At 35.6% G+C, this 17,092-nt stretch overlaps 3 protein-coding genes across 6 annotated transcripts; all 3 read left to right on the forward strand.

Moving 5' to 3' along the window:
- The first annotated feature begins 2,604 nt into the window (after positions 1 to 2,604).
- On the forward strand, positions 2,605 to 5,411 carry LOC105159863 (FK506-binding-like protein). The gene is made up of 3 exons (XM_011077070.3): positions 2,605 to 2,868; positions 2,976 to 3,064; positions 4,238 to 5,411. Exons 2-3 carry the CDS (start codon positions 2,992 to 2,994, stop codon positions 5,167 to 5,169), a joined length of 1,005 nt encoding a protein of 334 aa, XP_011075372.1. The 5' UTR covers positions 2,605 to 2,868; positions 2,976 to 2,991; the 3' UTR covers positions 5,170 to 5,411.
- A 1,880-nt stretch (positions 5,412 to 7,291) lies between these two features.
- Positions 7,292 to 11,308, forward strand: LIS (WD-40 repeat family protein / small nuclear ribonucleoprotein Prp4p-like protein). Of its 4 annotated transcripts, none has more exons than XR_847635.3 (7): positions 7,292 to 7,444; positions 7,751 to 8,645; positions 9,216 to 9,669; positions 9,780 to 9,977; positions 10,061 to 10,142; positions 10,501 to 10,683; positions 10,859 to 11,308. XR_847635.3 is itself a non-coding variant. In XM_011077071.3 (7 exons), exons 2-6 carry the CDS (start codon positions 7,756 to 7,758, stop codon positions 10,593 to 10,595), a joined length of 1,719 nt encoding a protein of 572 aa, XP_011075373.1. In that variant the 5' UTR covers positions 7,292 to 7,444; positions 7,751 to 7,755; the 3' UTR covers positions 10,596 to 10,638; positions 10,859 to 11,308. The 4 variants fall into 4 exon arrangements, 3 of the variants coding, with proteins under 3 accessions (XP_011075373.1, XP_020549018.1, XP_020549019.1); XM_011077071.3 differs by having other exon boundaries at positions 10,501 to 10,638; XM_020693359.2 differs by having other exon boundaries at positions 10,501 to 11,308.
- Positions 11,309 to 11,900: 592 nt separating this feature from the next.
- LOC105159866 (uncharacterized) lies at positions 11,901 to 16,515 on the forward strand. Its single transcript, XM_011077072.3, has 11 exons — positions 11,901 to 12,321; positions 13,248 to 13,335; positions 13,794 to 13,885; positions 13,972 to 14,090; positions 14,292 to 14,407; positions 14,479 to 14,606; positions 14,690 to 14,776; positions 15,299 to 15,359; positions 15,552 to 15,592; positions 15,682 to 15,802; positions 16,055 to 16,515. The coding sequence occupies exons 1-11, from the start codon at positions 11,978 to 11,980 to the stop codon at positions 16,112 to 16,114; spliced, it is 1,257 nt and encodes a 418-aa protein (XP_011075374.1). The 5' UTR covers positions 11,901 to 11,977; the 3' UTR covers positions 16,115 to 16,515.
- Positions 16,516 to 17,092: the final 577 nt, after the last annotated feature.

A 17,092-nucleotide genomic window follows, 5' to 3' on the forward strand; every position in this document is an offset into this window, starting at 1 on the left:
TCCATTCATTAATTAAAATTTATCAAATTTAATAATATTAAAAAAAATAAAATTAATATGCATAATTACAGTAAAATTCAAAAAATGACAACATAGATATCCCTATGCAATATATTTTGTAGTTTGTACACATTGATGTAAATGAAATTACATCACTGTCCTCTAAAAATTAAAATCAGTAGGGCATATGATGTGATCACAATCATGAAACCCAATCTTGATAGCAATAATTACGTAGATGATTTTTTGTTAATTATAATCATTACACATTTTTTATTTTTTTTTCTTATATGGCATTGCTCACTTTCTTATATTTAAATGCCTCAAATAATTAATTATATTTAAAAGAAATTAATTTATACGTAAATCATATATTTTTTTAAATGATTTATGCAAACTCATTAACTACATAAAAAAAAATCCAACGTGAGTCACGAAATAATACTGAATATATATATATAGCTCATATTATTATTTATATAAGTGTTCGTTTGGTTCTGTGATTCAGCAAATCAAACTTAGGTTTCGAGTGTAAATATAACCCATTATGAGACAATGTATCACGTATTAGAAGGACTTTGATCAATTCACTAGCCACTACCATAGTTTGAAAGAGACATACAAATAATAATTTAAATTCCTATCATAAATTGATATTATATTTTTATCGTATGCTTTATAACCATACTATAAAAATATATTTAAATATATTATTATTTAAACTTCTTGTACGTAAATAATACATATTTAATGCACGGCGTTATTCGTAATAAAAGATACACAATTATAAAAGATTATTTAGAAATGTAACTATGTCAACAAACTTATGAGTTCAACATCTTTATTTCAATTAAAATAAATATGATGTGAAATTATTAAATAATGTAAATTAAATCTTAGTTCAATTAAAATAAATATACTCTTTATCGAGGAACAATTTATAGACGCACACCTTTTGAAATAAATTATAAAGATACTTTTTCAAAAGTTATACTCATAATTTTATTTAAAATATAAAAAAAATATTATATAATTATACTTAATTTATATCAATATAATTTACCTTAATTTTTAATAAATGCAAGTTTAAACCAATGATATCGTAGTCTAGTGGTTAAAGTTGAGGTCCTATGAATAAATTTGAGATAGGGGTTTCAATCGTATGGAACGTTTGAATATTCATCTAATTTTATAATTATTATAATTATATATATTGATTAAATTAAAAATTATTATAATTTATTTATTATTTTTAATCATATCATATGTTGAATCCATAATAATTATATATATATATATATATATATATATATAAAGGAGAATAGGGACATAGCATTTGTACTCTTTCAATTAGTCTAGAAAATTCAAAACCATCGTCTAGAGTGTGGGTTTACGCGCTTTGGAAGCGCGTAGTTCCTCAACCGCCTACCAGTTTAGTCCTTATCATTGAAATTTGAAGGAGCCAAATCAATCCTGTAATTTAGTACCAAAACTAGGGGCTGCGGACCGCCAAAAAGGTTCTGTAAATAGCAAAACTGCCCCAGAATTTTAGATAATTGTAATACTGGCCCAAACACTTTATGAAATGCTCAATGTAGACTTCATGTAATCCAATTTTATTTGACCGTGTAGATGTATATTATTTTATAAAGATTAACGTGCAATGTATATATTTGTATAATTTCATCAAATTTACTTTTGAACCCGTAATTTTTAGAATGTATTATTTCTGATAAGAGGATTAAAAGTGAGAAATTCGTAACTAATGGGACTAAAAATATAAAAATCCCAATAGTTATGTGGCAAGCACGTGACATTTTATGTTGGGGACCAGAAATATTAACTTTTTAAAAATTATGACGAAAAGTGAAAATTTCGTAACCAATAAAATCAAAAGTGAAAAGAATTTTAAATTACAAAACGAAAAGTGTTAATTTTTCTATAATTATATCTTATTATTAGAACCCTTTATCATAATGAGGACTAATTATTTAATATATTGTGTCAATACTTTTGGAATTGATAAAATAATTAATATATTTATCATTTTTTTATTATTATGTTGCAACGAGAGCTATATATATATGGAAGTGGTCCTTCTTCTAAGTTTGATTAAAAAGATCTAAAAATATAATTTAATAATATTTTTTTATCGAATAGATTAAATTAAAATTAAAATTTTTAATTATTAGTGATTATATTAATTAACATGCCATTATCCTAACCTAACAATATTTATGATAATAGACAACTATAATTTTTTACGTAAATAATTAAAAATTACTATTAAATTAGGCTAATAACAATTTATGTTTGAACTCGTAACGTCATAATTATGGATTTGTTGGTTAAATTAAGACTTGTTAACTGAGTAATATTTGTCGCAAAAGTGTAAATATTTTAAATAATAAAAAATATTTTTGGGAGAAAACTTATTTTTGAAAATATAAAATAGTATTTTAGAAAATAATAAACAACAACAATATGAATAAAATTAAAGAACAATTGAGCTCTCTTTTGTATTTTATTTCAGTGACCTTTTCTCTCTCTGTACATAAGCTACGTTTATTACGTTCCCGAAAGTTTCCCTTTCGTGATCACTTTCCAGTTTCCACCCACCCCACCCCACCCTACCCCCCCGCCCATATATATACGCTCGCACCGATCACACCATTTGAAGCTCTCATCTGACAAGAATTTCAGCGCCCCGTCTTCGATTTGTTTCCTTCCAGGGAAAAAAGAGAAGAGTTTCCATTTATTCATTTGTATTTTGGTGCGGTCGTTCTTGAAACAGTAACTCTGGCGAAGAGCAGGAGTGAGCCCATTTCCCGGATTCTGCGTTAGATAATTCTTGAGGCCAAATCTGAGGTGCCCATCTCTTCGTTACTGCGGAATTTTGCCTGTTCATGAATTGATTTTTCTTGGATTTTGGATTTATTTAACTAACTCAGAGATTTTTTTCTTGGTTTTTGAAGTTTTGGAGTTCTGATCATGGACAGTCGGAGGAGGCAAAAGTGGGATAATTATAGAAGATCACAGAACAAGAGGCCACCACGCGGAACGTGTAAATTTCTTGATCTTTAATGTTACTAATTTCTTTGCAGTTGCTGGTTTTTTTTTTTTTAATTTTCTTTTTGGGATTAATATTTGCATGCTTATAATTTAAATGTATAGTTTCTGGATTTCTTTAGAGATAATTTTCTTGGTATGAATGTGTGGTTAAAAGAATGTGGGTTTGAACTTAGACTTGTATGTATGTTATTGGTTTATGTTGTTGATGTTTCCATTACGAGGTGCAGGGTCCACAAAGGTTGAATGTATCAGCTTTTGTCAAAAGGAGGTGACTGAGGCTGATGTTTTTACATTTTAAGGTTTTGTGTGCTGTGTTTTTATTTCTTGCTTTTGGTCATGATATTTTGTGATTAGATTTTGAATGATTATTCCTTTCTTTACTGTCTGCGTAGCAGAGTGTTTTGCCTATTATTATTATTATTAATACTTTTTTTTTGGTTCACATGCATGTTAGTTTTACTGCCGTCTTGCCTTTAATTCCTGGAGTTTCTTTCTTCTTTTGGGATTTTAGTGGAGATATTGCTGTCAAATTTTTGAAAATGAAAAAGGTGGGAATGTTTAGTCTCTGGTTCAGTTTGAGAGAGGTCTTTAGTTCTGGTGAACTGGGGATGAACTTTTCTTTGTACTACTTCGGTATGTCATAACTCATGCATCATGACCTTGGAATACACATGAGCGGGAGTGGTTACAATTTTGTGGAAATGTAGTTCAAACTTTGCTCTAATCAGTAGGTGGGGGGTAAAGTGTCTAGCCCGAAAAAGTTATACTTGCATGATCCAATAAGCTGTTCTCTTTGGTTATTTTCTGTACGGTTATTGCATTGATCTAACATATATATTTGGCAAGAGGGGGATAGCCTTATTACCGTATCTACATATTCCCATAATAATAAATTTTTCATCACGTTGTTGAATCCGGTTGGTCGGTATTTATTGTTGTGTCTTGCTATTAGATGTGATCATCATTGTATTTATGTTCCTTCAACTATTCATCTTCAATTTGTTGTTTTGAGTTGGTCATAATTTATAGTATTAGTCCCACCATCGCATTATACAGAATGATGTGGCTTGGAAAATATCTCATCATTGAGGTTCTTGGCATTTATTGGTGTAGTTGTCTTCAATTCCATCTTTAACTTTCATGTTCCTTCTACTGTTTCATGCAGGTAGTTGGCAGCCCACCGTGCCTTCATGGGAGAAAGAATTTTGCAAAGTGGTTGGCTCACTGGACTGGGAAACATTATTGCAGATGAAGAGGTTTATGCACCTGTATGAAAATGTGATTAAGTGGAACGACTCTGCAGGGGAAGAGGCACTCTCCAATGCCAAGAAGCGTTTCTGGGCTGAAATCAACGGCCTTCCTTGTGACATATCATTGCCTGACCCTGATCTTTATATCGACAAAATAGACTGGGATTCAGAAGTTGATCCCAAGATGCAGGCAGACATTGAGTTCGAACCTATGATCTCTAAAGCAGACGAAGACCATGATCCTGTTGTCATTTTTGGCGATTCTCTCCTCCCAAACCGAGAATACTCTGTCACAGGCTGGGGCGACGATGAAGAGAACTTCAAAGTTCCAGCTAAATCTTCATCAGCTAATCATGGTGATCCTTGGGAGCAAAACTGGGGCAATTCATTTGATAATGGGGCTGCAACTGGATGGTCAGATTATTGTAATAATGCATGGAAATTAGGTGACGGAAGTGGACCCACCGGATATATTTCATGGGATGCAGGTGGGTGGAGTAATAACAGGTCTTTGAACTGCGCCAATAATAATGTGACTTACGAACGACGACCAGATATCGAACATGAGATAGCTGGTGCAGAACAAGCCACATGGAATGACAACAAACTTACGAGGGTCAATACGAATAGATATGTGTCAAGTGACAGGAAGTTGAGAGTTCAAGGGAATGAGCGTTATATGAATTATAAATCAACCAACGAAAATGGACGCCATAAAGCAGCATATTGGGGACAGCGAACAGTTACAGACAAAAGACGCAATTCTCGAGAGTGGAATTCGTTTGGTTCGTGTAGACCTGTCAGTCACCGTGCCGCAATATCAGTTGGACAAACATGGAACCAGTAGAACCCTGTCCTCATTTGATTTGTTCTTTCAATTCTGTTTACGCCTCTTAAGTAGCGTATATAGCATCCAGCCCCAGCCCTAGCCCTAGCCCTAGCCCTGGCTGTAGTGAATATGGAGTTTTCTATATTGCATCTCCCATAATTTCCTCCAAATTTTTGCGGATAGTTTTCTGATATTGGGGGAGACTGTTCTATAACATATAGCATGTTTTCATTATCAAGATTGCTCGTGGTTTCTGGTAAGTACAGCTGTGCAGCTACTGTTTCAGAGTTGCATGTTTATCTTCATCCCCGTTGTTTATTGTGATACCGCCCCTTCTCCCTTACGCTGGTCGGAAGTGGGATTTTCAGCAAATGCCAAGCTTCTTGTGCTATTTACCTAAGTCCATGCTAATCTCTCATAGGCATATTTACTTCTTGGTTGTCTTAACTTCCAACTTTCTACAATAGCTATTCTTAAATTACGGTCTTCAGCTCCTAGTTTACTACATGCATGCATGGTAGGTTGCAGCATCTGGTCCCTGAGCAGTACCTATGGTCATCGGCTTCCTAGGTTACTAAGTGCATGCATGGGTAGGATGCAGCATCTGGTCCCTGTGCAGTAGCTAACCTTTGTTTCCGTTTTACCTGTGATGGTTGGGAAGTGAAACAGAACCATTACAGCAGATCATCTGCTGAGCTGATCTACAGTTGGGATCCTCTAAAATTTAAGCATAATGTTTCTACCATATGTGTCTGCTTTCAGACGCTAAAAACCTGACTTGTGCAAATATTCTCAGCCAAATCCAGTGGAACTTAAGTAGTTCTAAGATGCAGAAATGAATCACAAGAGTGGTGCCAATGGTTTATCTTCAGTGTACTGTAGACTACTAACGGGATTTGCAGGCGCACATCTCCCATTATTAGAAGGTGATTTTATCTAACAATCAGGTCCGTAACAGCAAATTCCCGCATAAACACACGAGTTCTTGTGCAGATTAGACTCCATCCTGTTTGGTCGGATTTTTTGAAAAGTGCACTTATTACTGATCAACACGTTATTTTTTTTTTTGAATAACAATGCTTTCCTTTTCTAAGATTTGATATAATTACACGAACATTCTCTTTTGTTTGAAAAATTATAAATATCTTTAAGGTTTACTTCAATCTACTAAATAGGTCTCTTTTTTAGTTAAAATTTACTGAATTTGTTGATATTTGTAAAAAAATTGATATTCCCTTGATTGATATGTTATTGACTTATTGTATAGGCCAAACAGATTTTTTCTTTTCTAACTAAACTACCCTTTTATAAGATGAAGATATAGCTCAACACGCACATTAACATCTAAAAATGTATGAGGATAACTTGATCATAATAAGATATATTTAACTTGCAATAGATCAGTAATATGTCAGTCAGAGGTAGAGATTGATTTTTATTCAATTTATGTTGTTAATATCAACAAATTCGGTGAATTTTAACTAATGGATGGACTTACTTGTTAGATGGAAGCAAATCTCAAGGTACTAGATGTAATTTTCTATATTCCAAAGGGATCTACGTGTAATTATACCAAATATCAGGAGAGGAGAGTAGAATTATCTTTAACTTTTTGGCGTGATTAGTTTGAATATAGACAAATTTGATCTGGGTTAAAATTCTACTCTTGGATTAAACTTGACAGAGCAGTAAACCAAGGAGAAATATATAAACAAAAAATTTCAAAAATTACTGAGATATGTATTTATTTCATTTCTTTTGCGAGAGCGATACAATTGAAAATTGTTGTGATTCGTCATAACAATAAATAATAGGGTTAAATTACACCAAAGTCTCTGAGATTTGATTAATTATTAATATCTTATTGTTATTTGAGAAAATATCTGTACCTCCTCGATAATAGACCTTGTCCTTCATTAGCTTTCGTCAGGGTTTCATTCAAATTTTGTATTGAATTGTCCAAAATATCTTTTTGTACTATGAATTATAATTTTATATATATATTTTTGTTTTTCTTATGATATCATCTGTCCAAATTAGATTTTTAATTAATTTCGGATAATTTATTATATAGAAGAAAAATTAAAAAAAAACTCCTTTGGGCCTGAACTAAGGTGTGGCCTCTTATGTGGGCCGGCCTGTTTGGTTTTTCTTGGCTCAAGTTGAGTCGACCGCTCTTTTTGCTACAAGTCTACAACAAAGCAATTGCCCCCATTTTGTAGACCTGTTAATTTAATTCTTCAGGAGAAGAGCCGAAGACGAAGAGGGCTCCCGGTTGTTTCGAAAACCCTAGGTATGGCTAACTATTCACCTGGTGAAGATTTTTCAGTTACTTGTTGTTCATCTATATACATGATTTTATTCATTGCATAAACAAAATTTGGAGTAGAATGGCGAAACGCTTCTGCTCATTTTTGTATATGTATATATAAATCTGTCATTCAAGAAAAGAAAGCTAATGGAGAATGGAATCAGATAACCGAATGCAGTAAATTATTTTCCAGGGGTAGTCAATTGCTTGAGACGCATGCATGTATTAGATTCAATCTGTGGGGAACTCGGAAGAAGTTGTTTATCATTATAGGTTCTTATTGATCAGGAATCATGGACATAGATGAGGAAAATACTGTCTCCTCCTCAGCTGTTGAGCCTTCCGTTCCGCTTGCTGGTAATGAAACTGTGGTTTCTTCAGTTGATGCAATCTCACTTCAGCCAGTTCAACCTGTAATTCCGCCAATCATTCCAACCCCGGTCATACCTCCTATTGCCCCAATACCTCCGCTCCCAGTTCCAAGACCATTGGCACCGCTGCCTGTCCGACCTCCACTCGTCAGGCCTCCTCTACAACAGAATGGAGGAACTACTGATTCTGATTCTGATCAGGAAGAGTCAGGTTCGAACCGTGCTGCTGCAGGCTCGACTCAGGAATATGAGATTTCAGAAGAAAGCAGACAGGTTAGGGAGAGGCAGGAGAAAGCGGTGCAGGAACTTCTGATGAAGCGACGAGCGGCTGCCTTGGCAGTTCCGACTAATGATAATGCTGTCCGAGCTAGGCTTCGACGGCTTGGTGAACCTATAACTCTTTTTGGAGAGAGGGAAATGGAGAGACGTGATCGACTCCGGACGCTTATGGCAAAACTTGATTCTGAAGGCCAGTTGGAAAAGCTGATGAAGGCTCATGAGGATGAAGAAGCTGCAGCTAAGGTGACACCTTCAGAACCTGAAGAAGATATTCAGTATCCCTTTTATACTGAAGGTTCACAAGCATTACTAGAAGCCCGTCGAGAGATTGCAAAGTATTCTATTGTGAAGTCAGCATTACGCCTCCATCGTGCAAGGAGGAAAAGGGATGACCCAGATGAGGATTTGGATGCAGAAGTAGATTGGTCTCTGAAGCAGGCTGCAAACCTGGTCCTAGAATGCAGCGAGATTGGTGATGATCGGCCCCTTTCAGGGTGCTCAATTTCACATGATGGAAAGATGCTTGCCACCTGGTAGCCTCTCTCTCTCTCTCTCTCTCCCGCCTCCACTGTTTGTGTTTTGTTCATGTTTTGGTTGGTTAGATAATTTAGCATGTCTCCGATGTTTGTATACGCCATCGTGTGTGGTTGTGGCCATACAGTTACATATATGTTGTAGGTTGTTCATGGTTCAAATTATAATCTCCTTTGGGTTATCTCTCCATAATATATTAGTACACTTGATATGGAAAAAAATAAATCAAGAAAGCTCTATCCGTTATTTGTTTTGGCTCATCAATATGAAGTTTCTTTTTCAGTTGTACTCATGAAGGGCCATCATGAGTTAAACAAAAAATCGCGGTCCATCATTTTTGGTCTCTGTTTCCTCTGTTTACCATGTTGTTGGCACTTTTATCCTATCTACCATGTTGTCTTCTCGGTGGCTTTATATCTTTAAAACTGTTCACCTGTTAATCTTTGAGTTCGTCCATGTATGTGCTTTCTGTCACATTTTTGGTCATAAATTATAGAGTTTGTTCTCCACAACCAATCATGTTTGAGGAGTGCAAGCATTTATTCTTGCTTTTGCCCTTCTTTTCTCAGTTCTTTAAGTGGAGTAACCAAGTTGTGGAGCATGCCTGAAGTAAACAAGGTTTCCGCACTGAAGGGGCATACTGAACGAGCTACAGATGTTGCGTTCTCTCCCACCAGTTACCTATTGGCTACTGCTTCTGCGGACAGGACTGCAAGACTATGGAATGTGGAGGGGTCGGTCCTGAGAACATTTGAGGGCCATTTGGATCGTCTTGCTCGGATTTCCTTCCATCCATCTGGAAAGTACCTTGGTACAGCTAGCTTTGACAAGACTTGGAGGTTATGGGATGTAGAGACTGGTGAAGAGTTGCTTCTCCAAGAAGGTCATAGTAGGAGTATATATGGAATATCTTTTCATCATGATGGCTCCTTAGCAGCTTCTTGCGGACTGGATTCTCTTGCTCGTGTGTGGGACCTGAGATCCGGCAGAAGTATTCTTGCTCTGGAAGGCCATGTGAAGCCTGTAAGGCTTGCTCTGTTTTGACATTATTCTTTTGCCTTTCTCTTTTTCCATATGATGTAATTGGATTTAAGGTTCTTTAGCTGTTGAACCGTGGTTATTTCTCTTTTCAGGTTCTTGGTGTTAGTTTTTCTCCGAATGGTTATCATTTGGCTACTGGAGGTGAAGACAATACTTGCAGGATATGGGACTTGAGGAAGAGAAAATCGTTGTACATAATACCTGCTCATTCTAACCTTATTTCTCAAGTCAAATTTGAACCCCAGGAGGGATACTTTTTGGTTACAGCGTCGTATGATATGACTGCTAGGGTATGTTACTGTTTTTGAAATGTGTTTATTTTGCTGATTAATTCATATTTTAGCGTGATCCTTATCCTGATGATTCATGTCAGGTGTGGTCTTCAAGAGATTTTAAGCCTGTAAGGACTTTATCTGGTCATGAATCGAAAGTTACATCACTGGATGTTGTTGGAGGTCAGTTAACTTTCTCAGAAGCTGAGTATTACTTGTCTAAAATTCCGATCTCTGTTCTTTGTCTTCTTCCTTTGTGGCTATGACAATCTTCAAACTTGGTTTATCTGAATACGAAAGAACTCTCATTTTTTATTTCTTTGTTATTTGTTCGTCTTGCTATAGGCGGGTTGTGTGAAGTACTCCAAACTTTTCGCCTTTTTCTTTGTTGTTTGGGGGATTGGGGGGGACCCTGTTTCCCATGAATTGATAATATTGGTCGGGTTGGCTTAGGCATGCCTAAACTATGTAAAGATTTTCTTCTGGACATGAAAGAGTGCTGATTGTGTTATCTAACCCTTTTCTGCATCATTTGTGGCAGATGGACAATATATTGCAACTGTGTCACACGATCGAACAATCAAACTATGGTCGAGTAGAGAAGCCGAGAAAGACAAGGCAATGGAAGTTGACTGAACCGGACATGGATGCAACTGTATTGCCAAGAGTTTAATTACTTGTGAGGCTTTACATAAAAAAGATTCAAACTGCTTCCTCTAACTGGGTACACATATTATATGAAGTGACTCTCTCCTACACATAAGCTTGCTCTTGTAATTTGTCCCATATCCATCACTATGCATTCTTGTCTAGAATCTTAAACTCAGACCTCCCAATTTCTCACGGCATGTTTCCCTCCCTTTGGTTGCATCACATGACTCCATTTTATGGTTCTACAGTGATAGCAAGGGGCTCACCTGAGTATTGCACGGCAGAAAAAATCATCTATTCGTCTTCTCTCGCTCTGCTGTTGCGTGACGAACATGGAAACAAAGTGATGCGGTTCTTCAGATATAGCAAACCACATGAGTTAACTATGCATGGAGTAATCCTGTTCATGATACTGGCAAATGCTTTCAATCTCATATTTGCAGTGTAAGATGGAGATAGATTGACTGATTGTTGGAAACATTGATGAATGAGGGAATGAAACAGAGGATTTGGAGCCATTTCTTGTTAAGTGTTGGTCAATGGCAGTGCTCCACTGACCTGAGTCTGGATTCTTCTGAAGGCGCAACAATTACTGTTTGGAGATGGACTTATCTTAAGAGCTTAATTTTATTTGACAAATCCAGACAATACTTTATATTATAATAATATATAAGGATTAGAAATTTGTTTTGGATAAACTTAGGTAAATTCCTTTTCAATCATTTTCTCAGCACAGGTAGCTCATCATTCCACTGCCAAGTGAAAGAATTTTGGTAGAAATCACGAAAAGCTAATATGTCTGTTCTATTACTTAACGCAATTAAGAATTATTTTAACAATTGAAAAATTACAACGGGCTTTTATTTAAAAACTTTATAAATATTTATTTGAAATTAACAATAATTTAATAATATCGTTTTGTGATAGTCTACTATTTAAAAACTTTATAAATATTTATTTGAAATTAACAATAATTTAATAATATCGTTTTGTGATAGTCTACTATAAGGTAGTATTTATAAAATGTTCTCCGTCCAAACAAATGTTCTTAAATTCCAAAAGAATATTTGTAAAAATTCAAATAATTTATAATTGTAATTTACCCTTTAACGATATATTACATGTGAACCTGATTTTAATATATTTTTCATTTTTTATTGTTAAAGTTCACACATAGCCGTAGGTTGCCACTTCATCTTCTTTGTCCCACGTATGACAGCCTGATCCCACGTGTCAGAATACTATTCGCTACACCCCATGTTTCAAGTCTCTTTATACACACACGCACACACAGTAAAGACACATGTAAGAAGAGAGAAAGAGACACATTAACATTTAGAAAGAGAAATACACGCAACACACCAGCAATGGCCGCTAGGAAGCGAGCTTCAGCGACGGACACAGCAAAACCCGAGCAGGAAAAGCCCAAATCCGAGACCCATCAAACGGAATCTCCAATTCGTCCTGCGAAATACCCCACAATCATCAAATTCTTTCTCATATTCTCCGTCCCATATTTCTTCTTGATTTTCTCTTACTATAGAATTGAATATGAGCTTAAAAAGTCGATCTTGATCAATTTACTCGTTAGCTTTATAGGGTTTTTAGTTACGGTGAGTATGATACCTGTGGCGTCCAAGTATGTGTTGAGAAGGAATTTATTTGGGTATGATATTAACAAGAAAGGTACACCCGACGGATCCATCAAAGTGTAAGTTTAATTTCTTCAATTATTTTGTTTTTCGTTTTTTGCTTCTGGGTATCTGGGATTGCGACCTATGTGTTACGAACTGCATGTTTTGTGAATATTGAGCTGAAATGCGAATTCGTTAGATGCGCTAATCTTACACTAGCTGTTAATTATTTATTTGCATGCAATTTATTAATTTTCACGACTCTTATCCATGGGAAAGTAATCTGATTGAATGATTTTTGGAAGTATCAAGTGATGTCATGCCATGTTTCCACAGTATTCTGTTGCAAATGTTTGAACTTTAATGCTGTAGTTTGTTTTCACAACTCTTATCCACAATTCTCATTGTTGGTTAATACAGTAAAACCGCATAGGACACATTATCAATAGATATACTTACAATTGAACTGTTCTTCAAACAGAAAACAAGTTTTTAGTTTCGTAAAACTAGCAAAGATGCCTGGTTTAGATGGAAAGCACAGCAGTTCAATGGGCTAGTTGAGGGAGGAAAGTTACATCCTTATGATATCATAAAGTTTCAAAGATCAGTCATTGCTTTCCTCTCAGAGGCAGAAACCTCTAACTTTTTGTCCCTATACCATACTGGAATTCTATGCTATTAAACAAGTGCTCCTCTGTAGTGCTCATTGAACTTCAGTATGATTGGGAAGAGATTGAAATCTGCAGTGTAAATCAGTTCGCTTAACTCGATGAACTTTTCCTGATGGTATACTTAGCTTAAGAACTTATCAGTGATGAGTACTGGTACAAACATGGCGAAGGCACTGCTGCATAATACTAAAAACAAAACTATGGTGTGTGCATGCTGTAATTAGCTTGTTTCACAAACGTTGAATTTTCACTCAATAAATTTTTTGTCTTTATTTCAATTATTGGCGCTTTTGATTAAAAGTTAACAATTCATAGTATTTGATGTTGTGCAGGCCTGAATCATTGGGTATTGTAGTCGGGATAGTTTTTCTAGTGGTGACAATCTTGTTTCAATATTTTAACTTCACTGCAGATTCAAATGTAAGCATTATCTCCTTGGCTTATCATATATAATACCTGTATTCTTGAACATGATAAACTCTTTTCTCCTCTAAATTCTCAATTAGGCTGCATAAACAATACCCCTGAGATGATACGTTCCTTTAAAAAGGCACTTTAACATTTAATTAAATATTACTCTATTGACTCATAGGTGATGATAGAAAAAAGAAACTTTGAAATTCTGGAACAGTATGTTTAAGAGATAACAGCATTATATATTATGAGCAATTCTGTGAAAAAAAATTATTAGACAGCGTTTTCAGCTGCAACACTGACTGGGCATTAATAGTATTGATATTTATTAGCCTGTTGTGGGCCCGTGCAGGAGTTCCTGATCAGTGGGAAATTTCTGTTTCCTGTTTGATTTTCTACTGGTTTAGCATTAGTTTTATTACTTGCAAGAGTGAGAAGTATAACCTTTTCACTTCTTTCTGAAGTGGCTCGTTGAATACAATGCTGCACTAGCATCCATTTGCTTCATGATTCTCCTTGGTTTCGTGGATGATGTCCTTGATGTGCCTTGGAGAGTGTGAGTATTCTTTATGCCTTTCTGCATTATTCTAAAGATAATATATCTATAGATACTTATTTCATTTTGTATGATTTTGGAGGCAGGAAACTAGTGCTTCCATCTATTGCTGCACTTCCATTGTTGATGGCCTATGCTGGGCATACAACTATAATTATACCAAAGCCCCTCGTTCCATATGTTGGACTAGAGATTTTAGATTTAGGTAAATAATATTGAAATTTCATTCTACATCGACAGTGCCAAAAGTGATTTATCTGATGCTATTCAAGTACCCTTCCATCTCTTTGTTATGAAGTCATTTTGTAGTGGACCTGCTCCTGCAAAATCTTACTTATCCTCTTAAATATTCACTGAATGTTTCCTTTGTTTCTTTTTCTTGATAACATGACTTTTATGTGAACAGGGTGGATATATAAGCTCTATATGGGGCTGTTAGCTGTATTCTGCACTAATTCAATTAACATTCATGCTGGTCTCAATGGGCTTGAAGTTGGACAGACAGTTGTTATTGCTTCTGCGGTGAGCAAAAGGCTTTGCATATATTATCTGAATCTGAGTTCACCAGCTGAATCTGACGTATCGTAATGCAGATCTTAATACATAATGTCATGCAAATTGGAGCATCTACTGATCCTGAATACAAACAAGCACATGCATTCTCCATTTACCTCATTCAACCGTTGCTTGCTACTTCTTTGGCTTTACTTTCTTACAACTGGTAATGATACTGCACTTCATTTAAGTAGAACAAGGACTCTTCCACATGTTAAAACCCTGCATCTTTTTTCATCTTTCTCACAGGTATCCATCTTCAGTTTTTGTTGGTGACACCTACACTTATTTTGCTGGAATGACCATGGCCGTAGCTGGCATTTTAGGACATTTCAGGTGTGTTTCTTCATATCCGATGACATCATTACTTGATTCCACAATCCTTAAAATCACATCTCTTAGCATGAAGATCATTTATGCATAGGATAGAGAACTAATTTTCAGGATTAAGTTTCTGGGTTGTTGGGTGCGGAGTGGCTGGTAAATATCAGAAAAAGAGGATGCTATGAGGAAGACTTTCGTGCCTAACTGCTAGGCTGATTCTACATTGTCATTCCCTTTGTTAAAACTCCAAAACAAACTCACTGGCTAGGAAGGTCATTCTTAAATTAGAAATTGATTTTGCACTTGACATAATATGGATGAGCTGGAATTGCATTTCATTGGTGGTTTTTGCTGTAGAGGCTTGTGATAAACTGTTGCCCTGGTCTGCAGATAAATTCTTCAATTGATTTCAGATTTTATTATTGATATAACAAAATTGTCAGTTTATAAATTTACGACTATGCTTACAAGGGGCTGTCGCCTGTGTGCTTTCTTTTGTGGTTATTCATTTTGGTGCTACTGATTCTTTTTCAGTGAAACACTTCTCATATTCTTTGCTCCACAAGTTCTCAACTTCCTGCTTTCACTCCCTCAGGTTCTTTCTCTCTCTCTCTCTCTCTCTCTCTCTCTCTCTCTCTCTCTCACACACACACACACACACACACGCACGCGCGCGCACAGACACACCCCCACAGACATACTTGTTCATGCACATTCTACTACATTCACACTTGCAAAGTAGGGCTAAAGAAAAATTTCATGGATTTGACACCAAATCTTCTTACAGTTGGCAGGTATTGTGCCTTGTCCACGTCACAGATTGCCCAGGTAGTTTGTTTATCATAGATCTAGGTTCTTCTCTTGTAGGAATAGTTTTCCATGCGTCGACATTAGATTCCTTTTTTTTTTACTCCCAGATTCGACCCCCAGTCTGGCCTATTAACCGGGACGAATGATGGGACTCTTGTGAACTTCTTTCTAAGACAGTTTGGACGAAAGACAGAGAAGAGACTTTGTATTTCATTACTAGTTTTCCAGGTAAGTGAAACTTTCCTTTCCTAATTGATCCTTAATGTCCTGATTGTTTGTATTCTTTTGCTGTTTGAAGTGTTACACTGTAATACCTTGCTATTACTTGTCTGCAAATGCGTTAGTCAGCTTCTGACTGTTAGCATGCATCTGATCAACAACAGATATTATCTGCCAATCCCTATTGAGATATGATGTTGATAAGATTTAAATATACATTGATATCAAAACGAGGAGCATAACTAGATTTATGTGCTACAGGCCCTATGCTGTGGATTCTGTTTTTTGCTGCGGTGGCTCCTCACAGGCTGGTATAAATGAAGGATGCAGTCCTTGTCAGAACTTTTGCATACTGTGGGTGTCTGAAGTCGCTATACAACTTATGTTGTGGACAAATTATCCCTCGGAAGCTCAAAAACATTACAGAGCATCTAGTCTAGAACAGAAGAGCAACCTTAGCTTCTTATAAGGTTTCTCTATTTTCTTGAATGATGAGAGATTTTGAGAAGAGTTTAGTTAGTTATACAAGCATAGCTGATGTTTTGGGTGTTGTATTCAGACTTAAAAGAAATACTTTGTAGCTGAGGTTTTGATCTCTCGGGTTTGCGTTAGATCTCAATTGATCAAATATTGTCTAAAAGAGGTTGTAGTAATACAAGCACATCTGATAATTGGAACCATGCAACTGCTATTGTTTAATGAGACATTGTTTTCGATGTCAATCTTTCAAAAATCTGCATGAGAGCTCAGGGCAGCACAAATGAGTAATTCTTGAGACCATCAATACTATTTCTCTGTTTTATCAGCGTTCAATTTTATCAGCGTTGTTTAAGGTCAATGCCATAAATAATCAGAGTACATTCAAAATATGGTTACCACATTTTTTTCGAACCGAAAACAAACTACATATATATATATATATATAGTAATATAGAGTTTTTACACAATAGTTATTACATATAAATCCATTTGGGAGACTGTGATATTAAAATCTATCTGTAAGTACAAAATTTACAACTTTATGTGGAAATGGTGTCATCAAAATTGGACGCTGCGGCCTCCTCTGCTAAACGATTCGTTGCCTGGTTTGTTTCTCTCGATAGCGCAATGCAAGCTGCAAGTTTAGGAACTCAATCAATCTCCTCCAAAAGCCTAATGAGTGTCAATGATAAAATGTTTAATTTTCAGTCGTGTAGCCAGTTTCACTCCATTTCTAATTAAATGCTCAAATTTCTACCATATTATTTGTATTATATCCTGTATGACTTTGGAATGTTAGTATAAAGTTACATGATTCAT

The sequence above is a fragment of the Sesamum indicum genome, linkage group LG4, assembly GCF_026168435.1.
Source record: "Sesamum indicum cultivar Baizhima isolate 11 linkage group LG4, ASM2616843v1, whole genome shotgun sequence".
NCBI lineage: Eukaryota > Viridiplantae > Streptophyta > Magnoliopsida > Lamiales > Pedaliaceae > Sesamum > Sesamum indicum.

Bases quoted from the DNA above. Each gene is read 5' to 3' on its own strand.
- LOC105159866 (XM_011077072.3), top strand. From the start codon at position 11,978: ATGGCCGCTAGGAAGCGAGCTTCAGCGACGGACACAGCAAAACCCGAG. The intron at 13,886-13,971 runs GTGAGTATTCTT...TTTTGGAGGCAG, and splicing joins CTTGATGTGCCTTGGAGAGT to GAAACTAGTGCTTCCATCTA. The intron at 14,408-14,478 runs GTGAGCAAAAGG...ATCGTAATGCAG, and splicing joins CAGTTGTTATTGCTTCTGCG to ATCTTAATACATAATGTCAT.
- LIS (XM_020693359.2), top strand. From the start codon at position 7,756: ATGGACATAGATGAGGAAAATACTGTCTCCTCCTCAGCTGTTGAGCCT. The intron at 8,646-9,215 runs GTAGCCTCTCTC...TTCTTTTCTCAG, and splicing joins GGAAAGATGCTTGCCACCTG to TTCTTTAAGTGGAGTAACCA. The intron at 9,978-10,060 runs GTATGTTACTGT...GATTCATGTCAG, and splicing joins CGTATGATATGACTGCTAGG to GTGTGGTCTTCAAGAGATTT.
- LOC105159863 (XM_011077070.3), top strand. From the start codon at position 2,992: ATGGACAGTCGGAGGAGGCAAAAGTGGGATAATTATAGAAGATCACAG. The intron at 3,065-4,237 runs GTAAATTTCTTG...TGTTTCATGCAG, and splicing joins GAGGCCACCACGCGGAACGT to GTAGTTGGCAGCCCACCGTG.